The 20,167-nt window shown below is 39.9% G+C and overlaps 1 protein-coding gene across 1 annotated transcript in view; it reads right to left on the bottom strand.

The window, feature by feature from the left end:
* Positions 1-1,509: 1,509 nt before the first annotated feature.
* LOC311045782 (vasoactive intestinal polypeptide receptor 2-like) overlaps positions 1,510-20,167 on the bottom strand; it is a 76,433-nt gene continuing 57,775 nt past the window's right edge. The window contains exons 5-13 of the mRNA XM_084057837.1: positions 18,858-18,955; positions 17,843-17,975; positions 15,843-15,993; positions 14,052-14,112; positions 12,640-12,709; positions 11,430-11,521; positions 3,255-3,384; positions 2,759-2,800; positions 1,510-2,014 (exon numbers count right to left, since the gene is read on the bottom strand). Of these exons, the coding sequence (XP_083913963.1) occupies positions 1,841-2,014; positions 2,759-2,800; positions 3,255-3,384; positions 11,430-11,521; positions 12,640-12,709; positions 14,052-14,112; positions 15,843-15,993; positions 17,843-17,975; positions 18,858-18,955 (951 nt within the window). The 3' untranslated portion in view covers positions 1,510-1,840. The remainder of the gene's footprint in view (positions 2,015-2,758; positions 2,801-3,254; positions 3,385-11,429; positions 11,522-12,639; positions 12,710-14,051; positions 14,113-15,842; positions 15,994-17,842; positions 17,976-18,857; positions 18,956-20,167) is intronic.

Genomic DNA, 20,167 nt, shown 5'->3' with positions numbered 1-20,167 from the left:
GTTGTTGAATGGTCTCTTGTGTCTGAACACATGCATGCATTCTTCAGAAGAGCAGATCACTGAGCACAGAATGGAATCCAGTACAACACAGAGGACTGTTAGGAGTGCATGCACAGTGCTTCAACATGACACTAGTTGGTAAAAATGTACACAAAAAAAGTGAACCCATTCATCAACCTGTTTAGAATTACTGGCGCCTGATTTCTATTTATATTATCTTCCTTTGTTTTAAGCCTGTGCTTTCCTTTTCCAAAACTGGGACAACAAGCATTTGCATATTAATTGCAGTGTTTGTTTTAAAATAGTGGATGCCAAGTGGCTACTATTTGCCACAATCATCATTTGAACAATCACAGGAAGGTTTTGGACAGTCATACCATGTCCAGCACTGCCAGAAAGTGCATACAAACACAGGAAAATGTTCTTTTCAATTTTTTTTACTGGATTCTATGCTTCTCTGTGAGTGAAAACACACCTGACCTGCATTTGTCCTGATATGAATAAACACCACCCATTTGGCACTTCAAGCACAACCTCAATTGAACCCAAGTGTGTTGTAGGGTTAAGTGCTTGATACATTGTGGCAGGCTGTGCCGTGCACCGGAAATAGAAGATCTATAAGCTTGTGGGTCAGCTATTTAAGGTGTGCGAAATGGCACGCAACTAAGTATAAATCCAGCTTTAGTGAACAGCACTGGAGCATATCGTTTTTGACAAATCTCAAAAAGTCGCTTTGTAGCAGAAGGCTTTATGCACAGCAGCCAAAGTGGAAAGAAATTGGACCTTACTCCCTTCACAGGTCTTACCAATTATACTAATTAAGGCTTTGTTCCATTTAGTGTAGCACAGTGGTTCTCAAACTTTTACATTTCAAGGACCCCCATAACTCTCAGAGTTACATACCCATTAGGGATCATTTGGAACCCCCTCAAAACCAGGAGAGACCCACTGGTGTAGAGTAGAGTGTTTCCAGTGAGCCAACATGCACAATATCAGAACCCTGACTCTGTTTGACCAGAATCGAACATAGCCTTAATTAGTTTAGAAGAAGGAAGGCACTGGACACTTGGACAATTAAAGCCTTTTTTATTTACAGGGTGCGGTGAAGTTTCGATGTCAATACATCTTCATCAGGTCATGCATGACCTGACAACATTTAAATGTCAATATATCTTCATCAGGTCATGACCTGATGAAGATGTATTGACATCGAAATGTTATTTGCCTGCACCCTGTATATAAAAAAGGCTTTAATTGTCCGAGTTTGCACCAGTGCCTTCCTTCTTCTACACATACCAATCTCGCTCCTGAGATGCACCAGACCAGCCTGAATTTGGCTTGAGGCACGGTGGAACCCCTTTGTCCTTAATTAGTTTAATTGGTAAGACCTATTAGGAAGGAAGTATAAGGAAGAGACCCAATTTATTCCCAATATGGTTGCTGTGCATAGAGCCTATTAGACTCAAGTCGGATGGACTTAGTCAAAGTCAGTACTTGTCTTGGACTCGAACGTTATGCTTATCAGATTTGACCTGGTAAAATCAGGGATCAGCAGATAATCCAAAGAACAACTTTTAATGTTATGTAATGAGTTTATCCTACTGCTTTGTGCACAGTTTTACCCGGGTAGTGTTTGCGTGGAGTAACCTTGGTAACTGGCTGTGTACTGCCAAACTGAATATTCGATTATGGGGATATAGGCAGAGCAGAGCTGTAGGCTATACATTGGACTTCGAGTCAGACTTAAGTCACAAACATCCGGACTTGAGACCTGACTTAGATTTGCACTGAAACACTTAATAGCAGCTCTGTTTTGTATCACTTTGTAAAGGCCAGTCTTTCACAGGACTGATGTCTCTGACTGCAGGATGGACGCATGGCGAGAGTTGCGGTGGAACTGCACCATGTTCTCTGATCCATTGCGGGATGTGTAGCTGCTGCTGGGATGTTTGGTCCTGCTCAACCTGCAGTTGAGACAAATGCTCCGCCATTTTCTCTTCAGCTCGCCTTGAACCTACCGAGAGGAGGGAACACGTGTTATAAACACACATTTTTCTTTTTTCTGTAGTGTTTAATACAGAACTGGGTCAAATTGCGTCATGTTTTTTTTTGCTTTTTGCTTTAGTGGCCAGATGGGTGGGGTTTGCCGAATGGGACAATACAGTGTGCCAGAAAGTTTAAACAAACACAGGAAAGAAGTTGAAAGACATTTTGTGTTGCTTTCTGTTCTAGAGTCTGATTTGACCCTGGTTAGTTTACAGCTTTTTTGTAATAGTTCAGTTTTGCATTATTTTGCTGACAATGACATGAGATATAAAAGAATGTGTTTTGTATTATCACCTCCATATAAACCTCAAAAATCTAATTAAAAAAACACCCTGACTCTATTAACGGTTGTTACACACTGGGAGTGTGGCAAATAACCAATCAGAACATACGGCGCATTGATACGTCACATCATTCATTTGGTGATGTCTCATCCATACAGGTTTTATGGAAATGTGCATTCTCATAACACAAACAGCCTTTTTAAGCGTTTAAACTTGTGTTATGCGTTCAAAGTGTTTAAATTAATACTAATTAATCACACAATAGAAATGCTCCCAGTGAGTAAGGACCATAACTGTGTGTACTGTACTCATGCGACTAACACATATCAATTTCTGCTCAGGATATGCACCTGTTGTACATAGGATATCCTGGACTCATTCTACACACTTTTTCCAATGATCTGGACTGAAGAACAAGGAGAACTTACCTCGCTGTTTAAGAAACAGTATAAAATGGCCACCACAAGACCCTAGCAAAACAAAACAAAACAAATGTTGTAAAAATGGATAAGTCTGACAGTTAAATGCTGTATACACAGTTCCACACGGTACAAATGATGTCAACAGAAGGCACAGAGCTCACGTATTGTGCAGCCGACAGCACAAGACATTCCAAACAGAAAATGTACTATACTTGTCTATTGGTACATTCAATATGTTGAATAAACATATATATAAACCTCTTTAACCCTGGCATCCATATTCAATAAAAAAAGGAAGCTTCATCAAAACTTCATAAATATATATCTTTTCACCAATTCTCAAGTGGTTAAAACGGGCTCAGTTGATATAATGTTACATAACCTTGAGTTTAGACTACTTCAAACATAGAATGAATGTTGCTGTTCAGACCAGCAAGGCAACATGACAGCAGAGGAGACCAGTCCAAATAATAGAGCTTATTCTTAACATAATGCAGGATACCTGAAAGGATCCGATGGCCAGGTCAAAAAAGATCCTGTAATCTTCAGCAATCGATTCACTGAGCGACACAAACACCACATAGTGGATCCCAAACAAAGGGATCAACAGCAGGGTCGATTTAGCCAATCTCCTGACAGGAAAGATAAATACATAATAACAATCAAAATGTAATATTTAACTGCACACTGCAGTTGCACTTGCTATACGAATGTAGGGCCTACTCTTTATACTTGTTCGTAGACACACAAGTAATATTCTTTTAATTCAAAATACGAAAGAAACGTAATTATCTACACATCTAATTCTTACTAAAAACCAACATGGGTGGTTACTGTCAGATGTCTATTACGTGTACACATGCACGCACACACGCACGCACGCACGCACGCACGCACGCACGCACGCACGGAAGATCTGATCCTAGACCAACACTGTGCCCACGAATTCAAAACTTTGAATCCCTATTTGATCGGATCAGATTCGGATTTTGGATAGTTCAAAACTATGTGTGTAAACCAAAAATCAGGATTAGGATCACTCTGATATCCGATCAGATCAGGAAATCCAATCCAAGCTGTAATCTGGATGAAATCTTCAAAATGGGTAGTTCAAAACAAAGCAAAGGATTGGGATCAGGATTAGCCTACCTTGAGGGGTAGATTTAGAGTGGATTATCTGGGCAAAATGCACTCAACAATTAATTAATTTAAAATTATGTAAAATGTGTAAATTTAGATACTACCTTGTTTGTAGCCCTTATGGTTGATTAAAATGTTCATTTATGTTTGTCACATTTGCAGTGTACACTTACCTCTCAGAACAGTGTATTCAAATAATTACACACCATCACACACCATCTTATTTAGTATTATGAGGTGTCTGAATCTGGATCAGGGTGATCGCCAACACTAGAGCCCAACTGTGGAACAAGCTGCCACCCCATGTTAGAGTGTGTCAAACCCTGCCTGTGTTTAAATCACGTTTGAAAACTCACTTGTTCTCCTTGGCATTTGAAAATTCAAATTGAGAAGCTGCTGCTTCCCCCAGGCATTGTGTCAAATGTTGTCTTGTTTATTGTGTGTGTTCTCTTGTTTATTTTAGTATTTTACTGAGTGTACAGCACTTTGGTTCAACACTGTTGTTTTTATATGTGCTCTATAAATCCTGGTTCACAAAATATAGGATTTCAAAATTGTATCTGATCAGATAGGGATTAAACGTTTTGAACTCGTGGGCCCTGGGATTCACTCCACTGACCTGTGCTAAACCAACGCCCCAAATGCCTCCTTAGTTGGGAATAATTTTCTCTCTATATGTGCATTTTGATGGTGAGCGTTTTCCACATGGATCAGTCATATCACCCCTCTGCTGCTTCTACTGCAGTATTTTAAACAGCACAGGATTCTCAGCAACAAATTATAATATTCCCACAACCTGCGATGCAACTATTCCCCAAAGTATAACCTATAACTTTCTTTCACATAAATTATTCTCTCAGAACTTTATACAGTATATGCCGAAGGTATACACTATACAGTCTTATTCGTCTGTGAGCAGCTAATTGTGGGCACAGCTGGACCGATTGGCGTGAAAGAACGTACACCCCCATTTTTTCAAATCAGTCAATCTTTGCAAATGTTTTTATACTATTCCTACAGATTTTGTCCAAACTTCACAAAATAAATAAATCTGCAAACCAAAGTCTGTTGGTGTGCGGATTTTCTTTAACTTGGTTACATAACACACTTTTGATCCATCACCCAGCCTAGTAGGTTTGGGGTGTGCGTGTCTTCTGCACTTTTTCCTCATCCGAGTGGTTAAGACCCCCAGCAAATTTCAAGGGAACCAAATTCCCTGTTTCTAATGCATAGTTATTAACTGCTCAGGATTCTCGAACAGGCTACTCAAATATAATATTCTCATGGCGCAGAAGTATCCCCCAAATGTACTGGCTAGTGGCTACAACCCCGTCTCCTGTGCACACATCACACACCTATTTAAAATTCTCCTGAGAAGTTTGTTGTCCCAAGTCTAGGCACTTTACCATAAGCCATAAGCTTTAACATCATCTCAGCTCCATACAATTTGAACAGGCTCTGTATTTTACCCACCTTATTAACGCATTTAGACCGGGAAAACATCTGTGTCATTTTAAGATTTCTTTGGCTATTCAAAAATAGCAGATATACAAGTTCATAGCGTGGCACCCAGTACCGCGCTATGAGCTTGTAGATCTGCTATTTTTGTATAGCCAGAGAAATCTAAAAATTACACAGATTATTTCCCGGTCTAAATGGGTTAAATCCCTTACAGCGGTGCTGTTTGCAGTTAGGCTTTCGCTGACAAAGCCTGCAATCATTTCGCAGGAGGAATTTAATTTGTGCTGTTAAAATACTGTAGGGTCGAGTCTAGACTCATGGACAACAACTTTTTCCATTAACCGTGTGTGTGTGTAGCATATACAGTACTTATATGGGCATAACGGTCGGATCAGTGGTTCCGGACAACCATCCGACCGACTTCATGCTGGGCAGTAGGCAACGCAATACCTCTGGTCCACTGCGACAGGCACGCTAAGTTTGACAACGGTCAGTCAGGCGCTTCTCGAGATGCGTGAAGTATAGATCATATGCACGCATGATGCACACACATGATATGCAGAGATTTTTTCGCATTTACAATACCAGTAGTGGCCACGCACCAGCCTACTCGGGAACAATGCTACTGTAGTTGGGAACAATGAAAGTTGTGAATGCATGCCCCACCTGGTTATGCAATACCTGTTGTGCCCGTTGTCAGAGTACCTGTTGTACCCTGTGTCCCTTTTATGCCCATATACTGTATGGAGATCCCTGATGTCATCAGTGTATGCCCATATATATGGTACCCGTTGTACCCGTATGTCTGCCCGCGTACCTTTTATGCCAAATGCCCATACAGTTGATGGAGATCTCTGTGTCTGTCTGTCCGTCTGTCCGTCCGTCCGTCTGTCTGTCTGTCTGTCTGTCTGTCTGTCTGTCTGTCTGTCTGTCTGTCTGTCTAGAGAAAGGTTAGAGATGTGGGTGAAGACATCAGCTAGCTGATCCGCCTACACTTTTAGGAATTATCTAGAGATTCTGGGCCAGGTTTCTTGTGGAGATGAATACAGTGGAAGGTTTTACCTGCAGCTTTTTCCAGTAGGCAGGGGTCCTGGACCATTTGCATACAGTATCTAAGTTTATTATTATTTTATCTATGCTTATTCTCAAAGCGTGTTCAGTTCTTCTGTGAGAGATGCAGACACTACATTGTCGGATTCTGTTTTGTTGTTTTGTAATCTGTGATAGTTTTCAGTCCATTCCACTGTGGTATGACGACTAAACTGTGTTGCTATACTGAATATTAGGAGTTATTTTTTTACTCTCCATAGCTTATATCTGCATTTCTTGTCCTCATCTGAACCCAGGTGTCCTGCTGCGCAAGTGCTAGTCCTTGTTTTAATTACAGCATGCACTTTCTTCAAGTGACATTTTGTATTTCTCTTCATTACTGTTAGTCAGGGAATATTATCAGAAGAATTTCCTTCACCAATGAGTTTGTAAAGGTGTGTAGTAACACATCTCACAAAGACTGAAATTCTGTTTCCCTAGGGGAATCTGTGACAGCTGTTGAAAGTTGGGGTACCCTTAACCTTATGCGGGAAAAATTTACATACTTTCATTTTGCTTTAAATAGCATGTGAGGGGTCAAACTAGGGGTTTATCATAATTCTGAATCCATTACAAGAGTTTGTTTTGCACCAAAACCACTCCTTGGCAGAAAATAGTCCAAGCCCACCTTTCCAGCTCATTGCATAGGCCATGCATTTACTTTTCTTTTTTTTCCTCAAAAATCCAATGTGGCATCATTTTTCAAGATGGCCGTAAAGAGGATGAGAGGTTGGACACCAAGAAGGGAGAAAATGAACTGCACCAGTTGGTAATAGGATGGGAAGGATGCGCAACATGTTAAGGTGATAAAAGATAGAGATGGAAATGTTATAGCAAGCGGAGACAGTGTGTTGAGAACATTGAAATAGTACTTTGAGGGAACCGATGGATGAACGTGTCAGGAGTTATTTGTGACAGAAGGTCACCAGTGAGAGGGAAGATGTATAAGACGGTAGTGAGACCAGCCATGCTGTACGGCTTGGCAATGGTGGCACTGATGAAAAGACAGGTGGCACAGCTGGAGGTGGCAGAATCGACGAGGATGCTATGATTCTCATTGGGAGTGAAAAGGAAGGACGTCAGAAATGACTAAATTAGAGGATCAGCCCAGGTTAGAAGGTTTGTAAATAAAGCAAGAGAGGCTAGGTTAAGATGGTTTCGACATGTGAAAAGGAGAGATGAGGGGTACATTGGGAGATGGATGCTGAAAATGTAGCTGCCAGTTAAGAGGAGAAGAGGAAGGCCAAAGAGGAGGTTTAAGGATGCGGTGAGAGAGGACATGCAGGAGTCACAGAGGAAGACACAGAAAACAGAACCAGATGGGGAAAACATTTAATACATGAGATTTTCTTTTGCTTCAATCCCCATGAGTTTGTCTGTGAGCATGCACAGTTGTATGGCGTGTTTTTGAAATGTTAATTTTGATGGTTATAAATGGTAAATCTTGTTTGAAAATGTTCAAAAACATACAATGGGAGTGCTATTTGGTGATTGACCTCACAAAAGTATAGGCAAAGATATGTTGAAATGCAAAATAAGTCTAATGTTGGCGGCCATCTTGAAATAAATGGCCGCCAATCTTTGATTTACGAGTGGCCCGGTTTCTTAAATCGAAGAGTGACCTCAATAGATCATTTGTACCAAATGTCATACTTGTATCACCATTTGAACAATTCTCTTCTTTTTACACAAACAATGGTTTGTGATGACCTGGAAAAGTGGCTATGCCCGTTTTTAGCCCAAGGACGTGCAAAACAAATGCAATGGATTCAGAATCATGAAAAACCCTAGTTTGACCCCTCACATGCTACTTAAAGCAGAATAATTTGTTTAATGTTTTTCCTGCATAAGGTTAAGGGTACCCAAACTTTCAACAGCTTTCACATATTCCCCTAGCTAGGGAAATTGAATTTCAGTCTTTGTGAGATGTGTTACCACTAGACACCTTTACAAACACATTGGTGAAGACATTTCTTGGTCAGGAATTTATTCCCAAATGTTTTAAATATCCCCTGACTACAGTATGTATGTTGTTTTGATCTTACTTCCTTATTGATGTGAGGTGATTGCTTAAGTCAATCTTGATATTACTTGCACATTAGTTCTTCCTCTCTGTTCATTTTCCATTTATTCATCATCATTGTGCAACTAAACTAAACCAAGCATTGATCAATCACAATTCGTTTGTATCTCTAATGCTTGCTTTTCATTTTTGTCATTATGTTTTGCGCCCTGTCTGTGAATAGCTAATCTCCGGCATCGTTGGCCTGATCGACGTGAAACTGTGCACACACACTCCATGGATGCCAGAGCAGAATCTCTGCCTCACATTTTTCACATGGGCCTGTTATAGCGCCATCAGGAGATCGATTTATGTGAAACAATTTTTTATATTACTCCTTCAGATTTTATCCAAATATCACACACATCGGTACACGTGATCTTTATAGTCATGTGATCAATCAAGACGGATCTGACCGATTTTTCATATTCCATCCTGATTGACAGGATTGATTGGCATGTAAAGCCAAAGCTCAAATGTAAAGCTCAAATCATGAATGCAGCGTCCGATTGCTGTGAAACTTTGCATGCACATTTCCACTACGTTGAGGAACAAATGCCACCCTTTTCACATTGCCATATGATATAGCGCCACCAGGAGGCAGATTTTTGCAAAACACATTAATTTTTTATTGCTCCTACAGATTTTGTCCAACCATCACGCAAATCGGTACACATTATCTCTATGGTCATGTGATCAAGACGGATCTGTCCGTTTTTTCCTATTCCATCATGATTGGCGAATTCCGAACATTGCTGGCCCACAATAACCTACCTGACCTGGCGGAGACCTTTTTTTTGTCTTACTGTTGGTTTATTTTAAGTTCTACTATTTGTGAAACTAAGCTATACAATTTTGAGAAACTGGAAAGTGTGTTTGGTGGCCTGACACAAGTAATTGTAATTTCTACAACATGCGGTTCAACTTTTCACATTTGTGGTGCTACCTGTAGTCAGAAGATGTTAACATGTGCTAACCTGTAGGAGGAGCAGAAAAAAAGATTGTTTTGAAGATTCAATTCAAAATGGTGAAAAATCTAGTTAGGTGGAAATGGGCAGGGCCTATTTGGGGAGTTATGTCATGATCATGATATGTCATGGCATCCAGGGGAAAATACCTACGGTTTAAGATGAAACCTAAAGTGGGCTGTTATAGTGCCAAGATGAGACTGATTGCTTGGTGTTTTTTTCCTGTTTATGGCCTCCCACTTTGAAATCTACAAGCTCACAATGCGTTGCATCGCGACACGTGGATTGCTTGTATATCTGCTGTTTTTGAAAAAGTTTGACAAATTCTGAAAATAATTGTATACTTTTATTTTATTACTATTGATGCTATTACTTCTGTACTTTTACTCAAATAAAATTAGAATAGAGGACTTTTACTTGTAACAAAGTATTTTTATATTGTGGTATTGCTACTTTTACTTAAGTAAAAAGTCTGGGTATTTCCTCCACCACGGCTAAGTACTGATCCAAAACCTACACTACACTCACACGCTGTGCCTGTGGCACAGACACAGCTTATAGTATCTCTCTCCACGTCACTTTCTCGCCTCCAAATCTCAAATCCACATGAACCATCACAACAAACGCAAGCTCAGCTTTACCCTGAAGGTACACATCGCCCGCAAGATTTGCACACCTCCCTCTGACTGGGACGAGACGTCCGAGTTACAAGAGGATTTTAAACGTGAATGCCACTGATAAAGGCTGAGTTATCAAACTCGGTTGATTAAATGTGTTTTTTGGATTATCTCCCAAATGTAGCCTAGTCTGAGTGAGAAAAAAAAGAAAAGAAAAAGCTTCTACAATATTAGTTGATATTTTATGTGGTTATTAAGAATGTTACAATGAATGAAAGTGAAGTGCTCAGGTTCACTGCCAATTGGATGGACATGCTGTTAGCTGTTGCTGTAATCTAGCTGATGTTATATTAGTATACTATTTAACATGAGCTAGATTACAGCAACAGCTAACAGTGAGCAGGTAGGGATTCAGAATAGTGTTCCAAGGAAACTTCACCACCATTGCCAGGGGATTGAACCTGTGCCATTTCTGTTAGAGTCACATTATAGCTGCTAAGCAACCTCACACCATTTGCAAGCTTGTGTCCCACAAAGCAAACATTTCAACTGAGGGTTTTTCTTTACATTGATACATCCTGTGTGTATGTTGTTGACTGACAGTTTCCTTCTAATCTCTTTTCACGGCCAAGACTAAGAAGTTAATACAAATGCTCTGGGCTTCAGGTTTGCCCAGATGTATATTTGCTGTAAATGGAATAATTTACGTGTACAATCTGTTAATTACTAGCTGACTTGGTCCCCTTTTTACAGGCCTGTGTCTATGTGACATGGTAGAAGTTGGTGTCCACATTTTACATTCTTTCCATGTAAACAATGACACAGATAGTCCTGGATGTTCTAGGGTCACAGTGTGACACGTTGTGAGGTTGTAGATCTGCTATTTTCAAAACATCTTGAAGAAATGTGAACAATTTGGGATATTTTTTTACATTTTCGAGGCTTCGCCTCCAACTACATTAATTTGGGAGTCAAAACCCAGAGGAACCCTGTCGAAACGTCTGTTTCTATTTTTTTAAATAAAATAGTATTGCATCGTAGTTACGAGCTGTGGGCCCTCCTTTCTTTCAAACAGAAACAGGGGTCCTTGACATGAAAATATTTGAGAAGCACTGCCATAAACTATCAGAGGCAGTAGCTAGCGTGCAGAAAATGTCCATCGATTTTTGCCAGTTTACAGTTTGCTTGGATCAAAGCAAACAGCTGAGTGGATGTTGACAAGGGTTTTCATACGTCTTTTGGCAACAATAGACCTTTAAAACGGAAAAAGTATGTGCATGTGTGCCTTTCTGCGTGACACTTCAAACTAAAAAAGAAGACATTAAGAAGTGACAGATTACCTGTACTGCGATTGGTCGTTTCCCCCGACGTCAGGACACCTCAGCTTCTGAACCAAGATACGGATTATACTGATGAACTGGATGAAGTTCACCTAGGAGGGAAGATGATAATAACACCTATTAGTTCACCCTCCCCTTACACAGTTGACTGAACAACTCCAGACTGCTTTTCACTGTCATCAAGCCCCCCCCCCCCCCCCACTTCCTGATTTGAAATAAATCCTAAATGCACAGAATACTAAATTCATGATAATTTCACAGGCTCACTTGCAGCCACAACAACTTGTTTGTCCCTTAGACCATGCTGTTGCTCCTAATAGCCAGCACCTCACCAATATATATGCATTTCTACTTTCTTCAAATATATTTTCTTTAAAAGGCCAGCAATAGAAAAGGTATCGTCTGTGATACTGAGCACTTTGCAGATAGTTGTCTTCTGTGAACTTGGTCCCCATGAATAGCCTATAATGACTAGTACTATTGGTGATCAAGCATGTTACTGTATCATGTAGCCTGCTGTGTGTTTTTTCATGTGTGATGGAATATCATTTGTATTGCTGCTGTTGACTTGGCTAGGTCTCCCTTGGTACTCCTGGTTAAATAGAAAAATAAGTAAAATAAGCATTCTCTTACCCACTACTGTAAAACTTTATTTCCATTTTAAAATATGCATTCTTTGCCTTACTTTTCGTACATATTCTTTATACAGTATCTCTTAAAAGTTTCATTTTCACTTTTTGTTTTGCTCCACTGGGAACGAGGCTGTCTCCTCAATGCATTCCTGAGGAAACTGTGATGATTGACACTCTTTGATCAGCATTCTGTAGGCGAGAGGGATTTATGACTTCCGGCTCTGGGAGTCATAAAGGCTTATGGGATGATGAGGTGACGTCAGGTATCCAGGCAGGTGATGTTTGATTTGCATATCTTGCATAAACCTCCTGTGAACATGATACCCGTGGACAGCAGGTGGGCTTTACACGGCATACATCCCAAAGCTGCATATTCTCTCAGCGGAAATATACAAAACCTTCAGGGTTTTAAAACCCTGAAGACTCACAAATTACACAATTTAGCTGTGTCCTTTTTCAATCCCCAAATAAAGCAAAACTATGCTTTGTTTTTATGTGTGACTCCAGCGGTCTGACATTATGTGCTCGTTTTGTTAACGTAACTATATGGGTTCTGGGGGGCGTCAGGCGGAACCTACCAAGATGGAGAATCCTATTGGTCCATTGATCACCCAGTTGGGTATCGGGTTGTCGTTTCTCTCCCAGCATCTGAGCAAAAGGCGAGAGCTATGTTAAAGATACTACTGCCAGTGCCTAACAATATACATACAGTACTAACCTGAAACTCATCACTGTCGGGTGGACACCTTGTATCTCCATATTTAATCTTTTGATGTTTTTTTATTCATAAATGAATGCTCCATTATTTTATAGTTCGTCTTATGATAGTGTCTCACAAAAGTAGTGAAAATAGCAGATCGAGAAGCAAAGAGCTTGTAAATTTGGTATATAAAAAAGAAAAAAATAGGGACTCCAGGTTGAACATGGTCTGTCTGTGGGTCTTATAAATATTCAACTAACAAATAATACTGTAACTATATTGGATACATTGGGACACTCTTTTTTTCCATTACCTGAAAAGTAGAAGTTTTGGACATACAAGGTTTCCACCCCACAGCATTGATCTGTCTTTTTGCATTATTCATGTACTATTATGATGATGACGATGAAGAAGAAGATGATGATGATGATGATGATTATCATTATTGTTATTATTATTAAACCCATTATTAAACCCATTCCCTCATGAATATCCACCAACAACATCTGTGAAGAGTAATTTGATCACTTAAAGGGGCTACACCATGAATTTCATTTTTTTGGGGGTTTTTAGTATTTTTTGGGCTCCCCAGTGTCTCTTGTACCCCAAAAAATATATTTTTTTAACATTCAGTCATTCATGCTCATTTCATGGATTTCCTGAATGGGCGTGTCTGAACAGGCCATTTCAGAATGGCAGGGCAAGTGATGTCACTTGCCCTGATTTTGCATTGATGATGGCCAGACAGAATTGCTCAGTAGCTCCCCCCTGCCCAATAGGACGTTTTGGTATTGCAGCTGAAAAAGCTTGGAATGACAGACAGTCAGATTGTGAGAAAAAAATATCTGGATGTTTTTTAGGCTTACAACCTGTTTAAAACGTATTAGGGGGCAATATTTATATATAATATATATTTTTTTAATTCATGGTGTAGCCCCTTTAATTATATAAAACAGACGGATCCCTACTGACTACGAATGCTTGAAACCTCATTGAGATTCCCAGCCTCTCATCTCGTAATGAAAAACAAGTATCCCATAGAGTGCTATAATGAAAGTCTGATGTCAAGACGAGGTTACAATAAAAGCACATAATCCCCTTGATGCAAAATAAATGACGATGCATAAGTGCATTACAAATAACTGTAATTTATATAATTTGAATTCCTTCACACTAGTGTATACATACTGTGTTACGGATTCATATTTTGAGCACGTATACGGATGAATCCTCAAAGCACACAGCAAGACGAGATGACAATGCAGCATGGTTTAATTGGATATCACTCACCCTGTGTCTTCCAGGTAAACCCTTGTGATCACCCACACCACGACAAACACTGTGGGGATGCCTACAAATGACAGATTAAAGCACAGATGAGACGCCATTCAACTGGTCTAACCTTTATGTTTCCAGACAGAAATCACTCCTCGTCCTTTCATAATGAAGATAATATTGACCTCCTGTTGTGATCTGGATTCACAACTGTGGTATCATAGTTGTTCAAGTTCCTGAGTAATAGGATTATGGGTTCAATTCCATCCCCTGTGTGGCTTACAGGGTAGAGCACAGCATCTATCCATCTGTCTTTCCAACTGTCTATCCATCTGTCTGTCTATCCATCTATTCATCCAACTATCCATCCTGCCAATTGCGCCCTCCCTCTATCCACCCATTCATCATCCATCCATCCATCCATCCATCCGTTCACCCGTCTCATGGTCATGGTCAACTATTACTCAACTACAAAGCGAAAGTTGTTTTCGTCAAATTTGTATTTGAGTTAGAGTACTGGAGAACATGCTTCTAAAAATACTTACGGGAACCCCTATACGTAACTATACCTTTCAATCCGGGAACCCCTTTTGGGGTAGTTGTTGCTATGTACAGTACATAGCAACATACTTTTTCATTTTTATTATTTAATATTTGAAGTTTTTCAGAAAACTTAGGTCAGGATTTAGAAGGCGTTTTTAGAATCAGCCTCAGGTCTAAATGGGTTAATTATTCAAAAGTACAAATTACAAAGTATATTTTCTGTTTAATATCAATGCATTGCTGTTTTGAAATGTAGACATTTTCCACAAAAAAATATCAAATTCATATTCCAATTCAATATAGCTACAAGCAGCGATACAGGGGCCAAATAACGCAATAGAATAGGCAATATGCAAAACGCAATATGCAATACGCACAATAACCCATAGAAACAGAATAGATTGAACTTGAGACAAAGCAGCCCATGCAATTAACAAATGAGCATTCAGAACGGCTGGATTGTGGATATTGTAGTGTATCTCTGTATTGTGCTGCTTATAATGCAGTCACAAATTCTGTTATCATGACAAAAGTTTGCCATTTATTTTACTTCATATTTCTAGACTACACAGATGGATTGTAGTATTCCAATTAGGCTTATACATTTTGTCACCATAGCGACAATATGTGTTTAGTCGGCTTCATATTCCGACAGTGGATGTCGGGGGTGCCCTTCTGCCACTGTAAGAAGTTAACTTTAAACTTATAATATAAAATAAGTTACGTAGCGCCGGCATTTTTTTTTCAAACGTCAATATTGGAGGTCATGGTGCTGTTTACAATAATAATAAAGACCTTAAATGATTACAACAGGGGAAACTACTTTTCAGCGTGACCCAGCTGAGGTGGTCATATTTAGCACTCAGGGGAGCAATTAGGGTTTAAGAACCCCACTCATGGACACCTCAACCCATGTGACACATTTGTTCCTCGTGAAGAGACGCATACGTGCATTGAAGTTTTATTGCTATCAGTCAAATGGTTCATGAGCTATGCCTGTTCAAAGTTAGCATTTTTCAATTGATTGCTATAGCGCCACCCTTTGGCCAATGGTTGTGAGTTTCATGTCTTCGCTGTTTGGCATAGCCCTCTACTAGCTATAGCCGAGTTTCATAAAAAACGACTGCACGGTTAAGCCAGAACTCCAAGTCATACGTCTCCAAAAATACTCGAGTAAAGTACAGTACTCAAGTAAAATGTACTTTGTTACTGTCCACCACTGCCATTCACCCACCCAGTCAGCCAGACCTCCATCTTTCCTACCCCAGCCGATGAGCAGGTAGACGATAAAGTGTCTGTTATCAGAGAAGATGACGATGAGGAGGGTATGGAGGTAGAGTCCCTCCGCAAGCAGCCAGAAGAAGTTGGCCATGATAAAGTAATGGAAGAACACCAGGCTGGCTTTGCAACCCACCTGCAAAGACACAAATACAGAGACATTTTTTTTTATCCCGGGCTCCCTACTGTCGAAGTGTCCTTGAACAACAAGGACACTGAACACTTGACTGCTCTTGATGAACAGATTGGTACATTTCATGGTTTCCTCTGCCATCGATGTGTGAATGTGTATGTTTTTGGACAAAGGCTCTACTGTATATAAATGCACCGTTTATTGCAGCAAATAGATGATGTGTTTCTTTTCTTCATGGCAACATCTTGACCCACCTGCTGGCAGAGACTAGCCTTTGAGTATAGTACATTCACTGCTAAAAAATAATGTTTGGTTGTAGAGTGAGACATATACACACAGCAAAATGTTGCTGTTCAAACATAATACTGCATATCCCAGATTATCTGAGCTCACACTACCTTGTTTTAAGTTGTTGTCCACCACAAACCCCCATTGAAGGGAAACAAACTTGTATCAAATGCGTTTCTGGCCAAATGGGTGTTACATGGGTTGTGACAATATGGGTGTTGATGTTGTGAATATGATCAACTCCCTGGCTGTTTTTTAATTCAAATGTATCATGGAAATTAAATGTGTGAACAGAAGTGTAAAAAGATTTACATCACTTACACTGCTTTCTAATCACATTTTCTGTGTAATATAATCTTGGCAGTTTTGATTTACATATATATATATATATATATATATATATATATATATATATTACTATCCTGTTTTTTCATTATGGAATAAATGATAAACAATTTAATGTTGTCCGTAAACTCATCAAAAGTGGGTCAGACCTGTTGTAACCTATACGTCTTTATGCCTTTCAATCTGGGAAAGCATCTGTATCATTTCCATGCTTCTATCTGCTACAGAGGCTGAGAAATAATAGAAATAATTTATTTAGTGAACGTTGACAACGTTGTAAAGTGTTTCAGGAAACTGTTAGGACCTAAAAGGCGTTTTTAGAATCGACCTCAGGTCTAAATGGATTAATGTGTACCAGCAGTGTGTTTGAGGTTGTTAGACATGCCGTTTTGGGAAATCGTGTTGTGAATCTGAACGCCAAACACACTCCACGCAAAGAAAACATCTCATCAGCTAATCTTATCAAATGCATATCCGATTGTCCGTAGCCTAATGTCTATATAATTGGGAGTCATTAAAACATAAGAAACTTCAGGAAACCCCTGCTGTCAATCAGTCGATAAAATCCTGATAAGGACCATACTTCAAAAAATAAATCTTATCAGATGTGTGTCCAGTGGCCAAATCCATATCTACTCTGTACATTATGTGAATTTACACACACAAATAAAATATAAACCTTATTCAAAGTGTCTGTGGACTGACAGTATGTGGGGGTCAAACTGAAAAATCAAGGTTTGAAGACTATCATGTTATATCATTGTTATTACTTAAAGTCTGCTCGCAGAATGTTCTGTATGAGTTGCATTTTTACTGAAACAATATTCAAGTAGAAATGCAAAACACCTAAAAAAAAATTTGGTGTTTAGACATTTAGAGGTTTGGTCATAAATCGTACCTAATTGCCTCATGGGAAATACAGCTGATCTTGTATTAACTAACACCAACACTAATAGAAACTAAACTAAAACTAATCCTTTTCACAAAATAAAAAAATAAATATACTGAACTAGCAAACCGAACTGAAATTCAATACATGAAGTAAAAATAAAAACAAATGAAACATTCAAAAATAACCTTGCGGCACACCCAAAGGAAAACCCATGAATGAATGAAAAGCTTTATTTCTAACATGTTTAAAAATAGGCAATATGAAGACAAAATCAACAACAACAAAAGACAGTATAAAACCCATAGCAAATTGTGCTTGTGATCTCACCAGCGAGGGCTGGTTGGAGCACTGTGTATTTCGGGAGAATAAGATGTCGTCTTTGACCAGCACAGCCACGGCTCTCAGGATGAAGGAGAAGAACAGGTTGAGGTGGATGTAGTTCCTGGTACAGTGGAGCTTCCTGGGGAACATAATATGTTATATTATGATTATTTAGATAAGATCAGACAATATCAATAAACCCAGTGGCATACAGTACAGTCACTAGCACCTGAATTTGTCTTTGCATGGGGGTGAACGCGTCGCATGACCGTGCACGTGTTAATATGGGTGGTGTACAGCCTTGGTAATGTAGGGGTTAATATGGGGTGGTGTACAGCCTTGGTAATGTAGGGGTTAATATGGGGTGGCGTACAGCCTTGGTAATGTAGGGGTTACAGTATGTCCACAGACACTGCTGAGTCCAAGGACTCCAGTGTGCCAGTGTGGGGAAGAGATAAATGCAATGGCTTATGAGATGATCTCCTGATGTCAGTGCTCAAGGTTGTACGTCTGGAAGGATAGGGACGTGACGCAACATTGAAGGGAAATGGACACTGAGCTGTGAATTAATGAATTATAAGAGATTACAATCTGGAACTCATCTGGTTAATTAAAGGTTAAATAAAATCTGATGGCTGAGCTGCTGTATGGGCAACCTAAGTTTGTCATGTGACCTAGTCATCTGACTTTGGTAGTAGTGGGAAGGTGCACAGTTGGTGATAAACTCAACTTGGGAGCAAGAGCATTCATTTAGTAGTCACTCATTTAGTAGGACTCACTTTATTGAAAACCACATCAACATCAGTGTATTTTATTCGCTGATATTATAGCTATTTTATTTTATTAGATATGTGATGTTGTTACCTGACAATTTGACTAGTTGACTTTTGGTGAAAAAGCCTGCATATATCGGTATCGGTTGATATCGGTATCGGAAATTAGGATTTGGACAATATCGGAATATCGGATATCAGCTAAAAAGTAAATATCGAACATCCCTAGTATCGATTGATCATCTCACCGGAACAGGCAGAGGATGGCACTTCCTGTGGTGAGGGCGATAAGAGACAGACTGTGTCCCAGCGTGTACAATGTCTGCACCACCATGTAGAACACCAACTGGAAGACAGGAGACATGGAGAGAGTGAGAGGAGGAGGAGGAGGAGGAGGAGGAGGGGGGGGGGGTCAGGGAGGTAAGGCAAAGTGGAAGGAAGAGACGGAGCACAGGGAGAGTGAATAAAAAACAGGGGGAGTGAAAGAGAAGAAAGAGAGGAGGGATAGCGTGAGGGGGGTTAGAGAGATAAAGGAGCTTATTAATTCATATTGAAATATATCGACTGACTATGCAATTAATTTTGTGCAAAAAACACCAGTACAAAAACACTGCACACAAAGATACGTTCATCTGTTCTTCTGTAAGTCCAGGCTCAAGATATTTATTCCTAGATTCCCCTGGTGTGTATGAATTTTATTATTGTTTGTTTTTATTGCTTTTACTGATGATTGGCAAGGCAACCCAGCCTGTCGGAGCGCGCGCGTATGTGTGTGTTTGTGAGAGCAAGAAAGATTCGCCCTCTTATCTTGTTTCCACAGAGAATGAGTGGCATGTTTTATTTCCTCCCCAGAGAACCGTGCCTGACAAAAACAAAGAGTCTATCTTGGACACCTTGTCAGCGAGGGCTGAGGCTAAATGCCGGTCTGTGTGGAAGCTTTGAGGCCACGCCAAATGGGACATTCCTTTAGTAGAACAGGCCAACCAGCTAGCTGGAAGAACAGAAGTCTGACCCCGCAGGTGTCTGTGTGTTTATGTTTAAGATTCATGACTCTCTCCTTATGAAGTGTGTGTGTGTGTGTGTGTGTGTGTGTGTGTGTGTGTGTGTGTGTGTGTGTGTGTGTGTGTGTGTGTGTGTGTGTGTGTGTGTGTGTGTGTGCGTGCGTGTGCGTGTGTGTGTGTGAGAGAGAGAGAATTCAATCACCTGGCAAGTGCTTTATCTTTGTCACACACACGTGCATACTTTCTCTCACTCTTTCTCACACACACACACACACACACACACACACACACACACACACACACACACACACACACACACACACACACACACACACACACACACACACACACACACACACACACACACACACACACACACACACACAGAGAGAGAGAAGTTGTTCTGCACACTTTAGGTCCTTTTCAACCAAATATTCAAGAAATGTAGGAGTTGTTGATTTTTTTCTCCCTACAGTACGAACTAGGGAGTTCATCGCCTTCCTGATTCCTGTATTGAGTTAGTATTTGCATTTTGACCACACTTCAAGGGCCATGAA

Source organism: Gymnoscopelus microlampas, assembly GCF_963454915.1.
Source record: "Gymnoscopelus microlampas genome assembly, chromosome: 5".
In the NCBI taxonomy this organism is placed as follows: Eukaryota; Metazoa; Chordata; class Actinopteri; order Myctophiformes; family Myctophidae; genus Gymnoscopelus; species Gymnoscopelus microlampas.
Note: the sequence above shows the minus strand (reverse complement) of the source record. Positions and strands in the feature narration are given on the sequence as shown.